Source organism: Boleophthalmus pectinirostris, unplaced genomic scaffold (genome assembly GCF_026225935.1).
Source record: "Boleophthalmus pectinirostris isolate CB_2022bp ecotype Guang Dong unplaced genomic scaffold, ASM2622593v1 HiC_scaffold_21, whole genome shotgun sequence".
In the NCBI taxonomy this organism is placed as follows: Eukaryota; Metazoa; Chordata; class Actinopteri; order Gobiiformes; family Gobiidae; genus Boleophthalmus; species Boleophthalmus pectinirostris.
In genome coordinates, this window is record NW_026571175.1 from 35550246 (window position 1) to 35561817 (window position 11572).

Here is an 11572-nt window from a genome sequence, read left to right on the forward strand (position 1 = left end):
ACGATACAATACATATCATGATACCCATGTCACGATTTAATATATCACAATATATCCAATATTAAAACAGCGCATGGTATATTGCAATTAATCAAAAATTACTGCTAATAATTTAGTCAACAACACCTTCATGAGAACAAAATTATATGAAGTATCACGTATTACCTTTTTTATAATCAAACTGTGAATGAAACTAATGAATTTTTGTGAAAAAATATTATTTAAAAAATCAGTTTGGATCTATTTTGAATCAATTTGAGAATTGTGCCATGAAGTATCACGATATATCACTGAATATATTTTTTTCTTACACCCCTAGTTATTTGCATCTTATAGTTAAATGATTTTCTATGTTAATTTTCGTGAACACATAATCGTGAAATACTCATAATAATATAAACTGAACATGGATTCCCCTTTTTGTTCATTTACACGTGACGTGACAACACCTCCGTTTCATTCTTAATCAATTTATTGCAAATTTGAACAACCCATCCAAGAAAAGAAAACAAAACGAAACCAAAAAAAAAAAAACCAAAAACAGTCTTTTCTGCAATAATAGCGTCACGAAGCCATAAAAATAAGTGGACATATGCTTCTATACTGTATATATTAATCACGTATCTGTATCCGGGTTCGGTGGCGTGAGGAGGGCTGTTCCCGTATGATTGTCCTCTCCCGGTTTCACTGTAATCCGTTCCCCTGACGCCTTGTTACCGAACACCGCCATTTCCATCTCCATCTTTATTCTTCTGGTATTATCATTAATTCAGAATCGGAGCCCCCTGCCTTACATACGACTAATTTGAAGGGCCCTTTTTGGAGAGCGCGGGGGCCCCCAGTCACGTCTAATGAGACAGATCCTCTCCTTGTTAAAGAAGAGCATGAATACATCGCGTGGGCTGTGATACGGACGCGTGGAAAGACGAGAAATAATCATAAGAGCTTTTCCATTTCAGCGTGCGCCATGTCGAGGCCCCTGTTGGTTCGCATTGTCTGAAAATAGCGCGACAGTCCGCACAGTTTTTCATGCTGCTCCGCGATTCTGAATATTTATCTGGTGAGGGGCACTTCCTCTCGCTGGTCCAACGTCACCGAGGAGGATTTGCTGAGCACGGCGGGCGTGAACGTCACAAACGCGTCAGTCCTGCTCGTGGGCGAACACGCAAAGTCCGAGGCGGGCGTCGGGGCCGGTCTGGAGGCGAGGCTGCTGGACTGACAGGCGAGGCAGGAGCACGGACTGCCCCCGGGACCGAGGCCGTGCGGCGGGCCCGGGTACAGGGACGGGTGTCTGAAGGCGCACAGCAGCTCGGGGCGCTGGTACGGGTGAGACAGCATCCTGAAGCCGTCCAGGGAGCGCAGGGGGTTGGGGAAGGGCGAGGAGGCGGGGGCGGAGGTGAGCGGGGAGTAGTAGGGCAGGGGCAGGTGCGAGGGGAACGGGTACGGGAGGTTCCCAGTGGCGGCGGCGTGGCTCATCATGTAGCTGTAGAAGGCCGGGTCCGCGGGGTGGGGCCACGTCATGGCGAGGCGCTGCCGTTTGTCTTTCATCCGCCGGTTCTGGAACCACACCTGGGACGAGGCAGAGACACAGCCCGTTACACATTAACCTTAACACATGGGCAGTGGCCAAATACGCACGGGGAGTTCCGCTTTTACGCACGACCAAATACAAAGAGGATGACAAAGATGCACTCACCAAGATAATTTGTTTGAGTGGAGACTTTGTCAATATGTTATAGGAACCCTTTGATCTTTTATTTGTAAAATGCATGATTTAACTTTACGTAATTCCACCATTTAAATAATAACTCACTTTAACTGTCTCCAAAATTTGTTTAATTTGGCGGATTACGCTCATTACGCACGCACTTTTTACGCACTTATCTCCCAGACCTAGAGACACATTAAACACTAAACCTGCATTTAAATTAGACTGGTATAGCTTTAAATTAATCAAAAGAATGAGCACTTTCTGTTGTTTTAATAATCCTGTATTTTTGGCACAGTAATTTGGCCACTAATGGACGCACAAAGTGTCACTGCGCGCACCCACCGCTGATTAGACTTGTTAAACAGATTCGATCCCGCCTGTCATCGCAGCTAATCTGCATTTGACCAGATTCAGAGTGGGACTGTGTGTTTGCTGTGGTTGTGTTAGCCCCTGCAGTCGTTGGCAAGATGGCAAGACTCACACAATTTGATTAAAAATAAATATAGTATAGGCTAGACTCCACCCTCTTTTTTTTGTTTTCTTGTTTTGTTTTACTGCGAACTGGTGAGGAAAAGTAGGCCTGTGTCTAGGAGAGGTTGAATGAATTTTGGTGGATGAATTTGGATTTTTGGATGGATATTTGGGATATTTTTTCATTATAGCCAATAGAACAACACTGGCTTCTGCTCTTATTCTGAAAAAGAGGCATTCCACTCTTTTTATCCCATTCTACAATCTGAAAACAATAGAGCAACAACCAAAAGTGTGTTGCTACAAAACAAAGACTATTGTCCAAAATCATTGCGTAAATCCAAAGGAAAGCGTAAGAAGTTATTCGTGTGGGCCTTCTTTTATGCTGCAGGCCATGTTATTCTTTTGTAGCTGGGTCAGTTTGGTGTTTCTGCGACTCTGAACCGTGGACTGACAGCTTACCTTGATGGTCGTCTCGGGCAGGTTGAGCGCGGCCGCCAGCTCGCACCTCCGCGGCCTGGACACGTAATTCTCCCGGTAGAACTCCTTCTCCAGACGCGCGATCTGCTCCCGGGTGAAGGCGGTGCGGTACCTGCGAATCTGGTCCGCGGCGTAGGACAGGGAGCCCGGGCCCGGCGTGGCCTTCCCCGGATCCGAGCTGCTCTCCGCGTGGTGATGGTGCGGGGAGTCTCCGTTTGGACCTGCGGGGTTTCCAAACACCAGGGTCACGCGTTAGAACATTTCCGCTGTTTCTTAGGGGCTACTTTTGCTTCGTTTTGACTGACAGCAAAGCACAATGACGTAATTTGTCCTAGTAAGCTTTAATTTGCTGTCATACATTTTCAATAAGCGATTAATAGTTGTAACATTTCCATAAAACACTCCCAAAATGCCTCTTAAACATCTGCTCCTACCCTTCCCTTTAATCACACTAAAACAAAACCCTCTTCATACATTTAAGATGCAATTTAAGAAATATTGACAGTTTATGAATGTATAACCCACAAGTTACCAAAAATAAATAAAGCATAAGCAATAGTTATGACAAAAAACATTATAACACGAACAGAACCCACAAAAAAGCGAAACGATTTGTCAGGGATTTCCACCTGTCACTCAGTCGTGTCTTGCTTGTTGTCAGTGGAGCCTTGGGCCTGACAACAAGGCTTGCATCGCTTTAAAACGATCTGAGTTCATAAATAAATATATTAGGAGCACACTGAACACAAACAAGGCGAGAGAAAGTCGTTACGTAAACGATTTGACAACCGTGCGTAATTATTTGATCAAAACTGTCACGTAAAAGCTGCTGTATTTTCTCCTCCTACGCTCCAGTAAATGGAAAGGAATGCTCCTCCAAGATTTCTGCACAAAAACACCACCACAAACTCGCGCTACACACTCATACGCTTCCAGATTCCTGCGGCCACGTACAATTTTTTACGCACACATTCATTTCAAAGCACGTGTTCCGCCTGCGTGCGCTGTACCCTCGTCTGCGCGCGCTCCAGTTTGGTAGTTTGGGTGCCTGCCTGGTGGTGGATGTGGGTGTCACCTCCGCGCGCACCGGGAGCACTTGACACAACAGCTGACTGCGGAACTGTCAGTGCGTGCTCACGTTTTTTTTTTTTTTTTTTTTTTTTGGGAACCTGAATTTTTACGCATAAACGGTTTTACGCGTAATTGGAGACACGTCGGTTTACGGTAAAGATGCAGTTAAGGAAGTCGAACAAACGCGTTTTAACAGCTTTATTTTTACTAACTTGGACTGCTGAGGGGTTAGAGGCTGGTGTGGTGTCTTGTTGTGAGCAAGAAGGACCAAAATCAAAGCAGAGATGCACCGTGTCGTTGTCGTACCTTTAGCCGAGGGGTAGTCCATGCTTTCCGGCGTGCAGCTCACGTCTATCTCCTCGTAGAAGTCCGACTCAGGGTCCGAGCTGCTGCCGTCTTTGTGCGCCTGCTCCCCGGCGGCCGGCTGCCTGCTGATCTCCGCCCCGGCCGAGGACGCGCCCACGCTCCGGATCCTCTCCTCGGACGTGTCCCTGGACGAGTAGGGGCTCACGCAGCCTCTGTGTCCCGGCTTCCCCTGCGCCTCTCCGGCCAAGCTTGTCGCCAGACGCCCCCCCTCTCCGGACGCGAGCATCACCACTTCCTCTCGGCGTTCCATGGAGGGACTCGTGCGTGTTTGGGAAGCGGGATGACCGGGAGGATTTCTCGCGCGTGTGTGTGTGAGTGTCGTGGTGGTGGTGGTCGTGGTGGTGCAGGGGAGACGGGGATGCGATCCAATCCGGGAGAGGAGCGCGTCAGAGTGCGGCGGTGGTAGTGGTAGTGGCAGCGCTGGGAGGGGTCAGCACTTAGCCTCTCTCTCCCCCTCTCTGCGCTCTCCTCCCGCCGCTGTCACTGTTATGTCCCCCCGCTGACGACACGCACTGATTGGTCGTGGGTGCGCGCGGAGGGGGGGGGCGCCGGGAGGACTCCAGAGCCACGGTTTTTACAAATGTCAACACTCTCCGCTTTGATGCTCATTGTTCCACGTTTTATTTATAACGTGAGGCACATGCAGCACACACACACACACACACACACACACACACACAACCCAAAGCAAGACGCACCGTTTTTCATCCAGACCAGATTCAAATTTACTTTATGCTTACTAATATTTCTCTGTGCATATACATTTTCTATATATCTCTCTTCCAAAAGGCTTGTGTTCTTTTGTTATGAAAGATTTAAAGAGGCAAACCCGTGCTAAAACTGCGCAAGGATACAAATAATGTTTCATTTATTTGTACTTTTTCCAAATTAAATCTATAAACTCATTAAAATTCAACTCTTAAACTCGTGTGGGCCACTTCGGTTAAGCAGAATCTTTATCGTTTCATGTAAAAAACTATATTCCATCTCCTCCCTTTTCCCTCTAAGTCTTTCTCTTCTGTAATAAAACTAACACACGTTTCTTTGTTGTTTTTTTTAACACGCTTGACCCATATTTAGTCAGTTTGTCACGTGACTGGATTCTGAAATACTATTCTATTTATACTTTTAGGCCCATCCTTTTTGGAGTTACAGCATTTGAAAATAAAAGGTGTTCATTCGTGGTAAAAGGTAGGTTTTTTTTCAATAATAAAAAACATCAGTATTTATTATTCAACACACTGTTTATGAAATTTAACCATGGAGATACTTTCATGAGAATTTTAGCCAAATTTTAGATCATGATATAAGAAAAAATCCACAAAAACAACTAATCCACAATAATACAGACGATATTAACAGAATAAATGACACAAATAGTGTTGATGTGATGTGATTTTTTAAGAAAGCTTTAATTACTTTTTATGAAATATAACAGGTGATGGTAAGAAACAACTTGAGGTTTTTAAGAGATGAACTGGAACATATTTCTGATATTTACTGCTGCAGGGAGTTCACAGTCTAACAGACGACTGAAAGGAACTGGGTCAGAGATTCACAAATCACATTGCAGTGTTAGTGCTTTATCTGAAAACAAAATTATACTGGAAAAAAATAATGTCGAGGTCAGTTAAAATGACTTAAAACTAAGAATATTTTACTTTATTTGAGTCGATTCAGCTTGACAAATCAAATTATCCACCAATGGAACAAGTGCAACATTCAATTTTGTTTTTTTGTTTTTTATTTTAAGTGTAAAAAGTCGTTGTGTTTCTTATTTTAAGTGCAGCAAGATGTATTTTCATATTGTAAATACAAAAAGTCTTGTTCCACTGGCAGATCATTTTACTTGTCAAGTGAAATTTACTCAAATCATGATCAAACTTTCTTAATTCAAGTCATCTTAACTTGATGAGATTTTGTTTTTTTTGCAGTGTATAACTTATTTTGATATGTTGCCAGAGTTAAAAGTGCACTGTGTAACTTTTCTGGTGGATCGTGTGCCTTGATTTTCACTTCGGAGGTGTCATTTGTCATTGTTTTGACTAGAATGTTCCGTAGTACGGCGTTAAACATGTTTTTCTCCATGGAGATAAACAGGAGACTCCACTGAGATGATCCAAAACAGAAGAACATTAATATCTCCATGAAGAAAGTTCACATTGCACACTGGAAAAAAAACAATATCTAGGTGAGTTAAAATGACTTAAATTAAGAATATTTTACTTTATTTGAGTCGGTTCAACTTGACAAATCAAATTATCCACCAATGGAACAAGTGCAACATTTGATTTTGTTTCTGATTTCAAGTGAAAAACGTTGTTGTTTTTCTTATTTTAAGTGTAACAAAGATGTATTTTCACATTTTAAGTACAAAAAGTCTTGTTCCACTGGCAGATCATTTTACTTGTCAAGTGAAATTTACTCAAATCATGATCAAACTTTCTTAATTCAAGTCGTCTTAACTTGACTAGATTTTGTTTTTTTGCAGTGTATAACTTATTTTGATATGTTGCCAGAGTTAAAGGTGCACTGTGTAACTTTTCTGGTGGATCGTGTGCCTTGATTTTCACTTCGGAGGTGTCATTTGTCATTGTTTTGACTAAAATGTTCCATAGTACGGCATTAAACATGTTTTTCTCCATGGAGATAAACAGTTGATGAAAAAGTTCACACTGCACACTGCAAAAAAACCCCAATATTTAAGTAAATTAAAATGACTTAAATTAAGAATATTTTACTTAATTTAAGTTGATTCAACTTGACAAGTCAAATTATCTACTGTGTTTTTCTTAATTTAAGCAACACTTGGATTTAGTTTCTTATTTTAGGTGTAACAAGATGTAATAAACATATTTTAAGTACAAAAAGTCTTTTTCCACTGGCAGATCATTTTACTTGTCGAGTGAAATTTACTCAAATCATGATCAAACTTTCTTAATTCAAGTCATCTGAACTTGACTAGATTTTGTTTTTTGCAGTGTAAAACAAAATCTGGCACAAACATTAGAATTAAAGATGCAATGTGTACTTTTTCATCACCTGCTGGTCTCCATGGAGATATTGTAATAATGTTCTTCTGTTTTGGATCAGCTCAGTGGAGTCTCCTGTTTATCTCCATGGAGAAAAACATGTTTAATGCCGTACTACAGAACATTCTAGTCAAAACAATGACAAAAAATGACATCTAAAAGTGAAAATCAAGGCAGACGCTGCACCAGAAAAGTTACACAGTGCACCTTTAACTCAAAATAAGTTATACACTGCAAAAAACACAATCTAGTCAAGTTAAAATGACTTGAATTAAGAAAGTTTGATCACGATTTGAGTCAGTTTCACTTGACAAGTAAAATGGAACAAGACTTTTTGTGCTTAAAATATGAAAATACATCTTGTTACACTTAAAATAAGAAAAACAACAACTTTTGCACTTGAAATAAGAAACTAAATTGAATGTTGCTTGAATTAAGAAAAACATACTTGTTCCACTGGTGGATCATTTTACTTCAAGTTGAATCAACTCAAATAAACTAAAATATTATCAATTTAAGTCATTTTAACTTATCTAGATGTTGTTTTTTTCATCAACTGTTTATCTCCATGAAGAAAAACATGTTTAATGCCGTAATATGGAACATTCTAGTCAAAACAATGACAAATCACATGTCAAAATAAGTTATACATTGCAAAAAACAAAATCTAGTCAAGTTCAGATGACTTGAATTAAGAAAGTTTGATCATGATTTGAGTCAATTTCACTTGACAAGTAAAATGATCTGCCAGTGGAACAAGACTTTTTGTATTTAACACATGAAAATACAACTTTCTGCACTTAAAATAAGAAACTAAATCTAATGTTGCTTGAATTAAGAAAAACACACTTCTTCCATTGGTGGATAATTTGACTTGTCAAGTTGAATCGACTCAAATAAAGTAAAATATTCTTAATTTAAGTCATTTTAACTTACCTAAATATTGCTTTTTTCCAGTGTGCAGTGTGAACTTTTTCATCACCTGTTTATCTCCATGGATAATAACATGTTTAATGCCGTATTACGGAACATTCTAGTCAAAACAATGACAAAAAATGATGTCTCCAAAGTGAAAATCAAGGCAGACGCTCCACCAGAAAAGTTACACAGTGCACCTTTAACTCAAAATAAGTTATACACTGCAAAAAACACAATCTAGTCAAGTTCAGATGACTTGAATTAAGAAAGTTTGATCACGATTTGAGTTCATTTCGTTTGACGAGTAAAATGGAACAAGACTTTTTGTATTTAAAATATGTTTATTACATGTTACTACACTTAAAATAAGAAAAACAACAACTTTTTGCACTTAAAATAAGAAACTAAATCTAATGTTGCTTGAATTAAGAAAACACACTTACTCCATTGGTGGATAATTTGACTTGTCAAGCTGAATTGACATAAATAAAGCCAAATATTCTTAATTTAAGTCATTTTAATGCACATAGATGTTTTTTTTTTCATCACCTGTTTATCTCCATGGAGAAAAACACGTTTAATGCCGTACTATGGAACATTCTAGGCAAAAACGATGACGAATAACATGTCAAAATAAGTTTTACACTGCCAAAAACACAATCTAGTCAAGTTAAAATGACTTAAATTAAGAAAGTTTGATCACGATTTGAGTAAATTTTGCTTGACAAGTAAAATGGAACAAGACTTTTTGTATTTAAATATGTTTATTACATCTTGCTGCACTTAAAATAAGAAACAAAATCGAATGTTGCACTTGTTCCACTGGTAGATCATTTGTTTTGTCAAGTTAAATCGACTCAAATAAAGTCAAATGTTCTTAATTTAAGTCATTTTAACTCACCTAGACATTGTTTTTTTTTGTTGCCGTGCAGAATAAAGCGGGTCAAACGTGCTCGTGTTATTGTGTTATATTTTTACACACGAGCGTCGCCGACACAAACTGTATTTATCGTTACGTCACGTGTACTTACCTCGTTCTTGTTCACAAAAGCCCGTCAGGCGCTGAGTGATTTGATCAGTGTGGTTTCCTGCGCCCCGGGGAGTCCGTGCACTTCACTGGGGCCGTGTGTGTTCGGTGAGTGTGTGTGTGTTTGTTGAGTGTGTGTGTTTGTTGAGTGTGTGTGTTTGGCGAGTGTGTGACTCACAGGAACAGCGGCTCTGCTCGGCTGCTCTGAAAGCACACGGGACGGGAGGGCATCTGAGGATAAACGCCGTATCTATATGACAAATCTGCACCAGGCCATTTCCTCGCGCTCAGTCTGTCTCCGTCGAGAGGCTTTATAGCGGCTTCATAGCGTGACCTTTGACCTCAGAAGTCCCCCGTGTGTGTGTGTGTGTGTGTGTGCGTGAGCTCGGTGATGTTAAAACGACTTGATTTTGTGATATTAGTGTTTGCAGAAAGTACATCTAGAGTTGTTTTTGGTTTATTTTAAGAGCAATCGTGAGCTGGAAGATGTAACTTCTGTCTATATTGGTGATGTTCTTGCGTTGTCTAAAATATTCCTCAGTATGGCTTTAAACTTTGACTTTAATGTGTCGTCGTGGAGACAAGAAGGTGAAGGTTCCAGGCCAAGTTCTGTCAGATCGGTGAAGTCTGTAATGTGTGTTTGAGCAATAAAAACATCAACATCAACTGCATAAATGTGACATAGTTAAAAAGTGTAAAGCTGCACTGTGGAACATTCAAGGCAAAGCAGTAGCATCACCATGGAGACAAGCAGGTGGCAGACCCTCTATCAGGAAAAGACATTTTCTGAAAAACTGATTCAACACGTCAAAATTCATTTTCAGAATCGAGTTGTTTTGTTTCAAAACTGAATTTTTTTTCTGGAACTCATTTATTTTATAGACTTATATTTATACTTTTAATCTTTACGACTAAATCATCACACTGAGAAAACTGTTGGTCCATCTCAGTTAAAGGAAAAATACTGGAAAAAAGTTGATTCAACTTGACAAGTCAAATTATTTACCAATGGAATAAGTGTGTTTTTTGTTAATTCAAGCAACATTTGATTTTGTTTCTTATTTTTAGTGCAAAAAGTGGTTGTTTTTCTTATTTTAAAAGTACCAGGATGTATTTTCATATTTTAAATACAAAAAGTCTTGTTCCACTGGCAGATCATTTTACTTGTCAAGTGAAATTGACTCAAATCATGATCAAACTTTCTTAATTTAAGTCATCTTCACATGACTAGATTTTATTTTTTGCAGTGCGGTGTTTGCAGAAAGTATATCAAGAGGTTTTTGATTTATTTTAAGAGCAATTGTCTATTCGCTGGCAGAAAAAAGGTAGTCTGATTCATCAGACGGTTTCACTTGGTGGAAACCGTGTGACCTCGCAGCATTAGGATTCGTTCGCTCGACAGTAGGCGGGTACTTTTTTTATTTAACCAGTTGCTGCTGTTTGGTCGTGATGTATGTAATGCTTCACTAACTGGGCTAAATTAAGCTTTTCCCTAATCCCGTAGGAAGAAGGACAATAACGTCTTTCCTCTTGATAAAATTCACCAAACATTCTCTTTGTTCCGGCTTTAAATCCTCGATCTCGGGAATCGTTGCCAACACAGAATGTCTGTCTCTTCTCTGATTGGCTGGTGACTTAGTCGCTGGAGAGAAATGAAATTCACAACACAAATCATGATGAAGCTTTCTTTATTCAAGTCACCTGAACTTGACTAGATTTAGTTTTTTGGTGTTTGCGGAAAATATCTCAAGAGTTTTTTTGTTTTCTTTTAAGATCGATCGTCTATCCGCTGGCAGAAATAAGGTGCAAGATGTAACTTTTCTGGTGGAACTTGTCTAAATGGTGATGTTATATTGCTTTGCCTAGAAAGTTCCACAGTATGGCATTAAACTTCGACTTTCAAGCAGGTGACAGCGCCGGGCAAAATGACAGCTCAGGTCTTTGAAGAGGCGACCCCACTCACAGATTTTCAATGTGTATTTGAGCATTAAAAACATCTGTACTTGAATACTCGAATATGTGCATAGTTCAGTGTAATGCCGTACTGTGGAACATTCAAGGCAAAGCAACGGCATCGCCATGGAGACAAGTTGATGAAGTTAGATAGTGCACCTTTAATGAAAAACAAATCAAAGAAACTGAAATGAATATTCAGAATTCGGGTCAGGAGTCAGTGAGTTTCGTTTCAAAACTGCACTTTTTATTATAATATAAATATTCAAGATTCACAACTCAATTTAATTTTATTTATTTTGTTTCTTTAGCAGGGACACTTCTGTAAATGTACCAGAATTAGTCAGAGAGGCGTTTTTTCATCTGAAGTCCCTGGAACTCGAGTATTTAATAAACTTATATTTATGTTTTTTTTTGTTTTTACCACAGCTAAAATCATCACACTCAGAAAACTGTTGCCACTTCTGAGTTAAAGGTGAAATATGTAACTTTTCCGTTTCCATGGAGATGTTAATGCTCGGCCCAGAATGTTTCACTGTACCC

The 11572-nt window shown here is 39.7% G+C and overlaps 1 protein-coding gene across 1 annotated transcript; it reads right to left on the minus strand.

The window, feature by feature from the left end:
• Positions 1 to 1053: 1053 nt before the first annotated feature.
• Positions 1054 to 4349, minus strand: evx1 (even-skipped homeobox 1). The gene is made up of 3 exons (XM_020925020.1): positions 4040 to 4349; positions 2645 to 2883; positions 1054 to 1569 (listed from the first exon to the last, which is right to left on the minus strand). Exons 1-3 carry the CDS (start codon positions 4347 to 4349, stop codon positions 1054 to 1056), a joined length of 1065 nt encoding a protein of 354 aa, XP_020780679.1.
• Between the last annotated feature and the right edge of the window lie 7223 nt (positions 4350 to 11572).

Coding starts and splice junctions, on each gene's coding strand:
- evx1 (XM_020925020.1), bottom strand. CDS start 4,349: ATGGAACGCCGAGAGGAAGTGGTGATGCTCGCGTCCGGAGAGGGGGGG. Junction 2,884..4,039: donor GGACTACCCCTCGGCTAAAG/GTACGACAACGA, acceptor GAAACCCCGCAG/GTCCAAACGGAGACTCCCCG. Junction 1,570..2,644: donor TGCCCGAGACGACCATCAAG/GTAAGCTGTCAG, acceptor GCCTCGTCCCAG/GTGTGGTTCCAGAACCGGCG.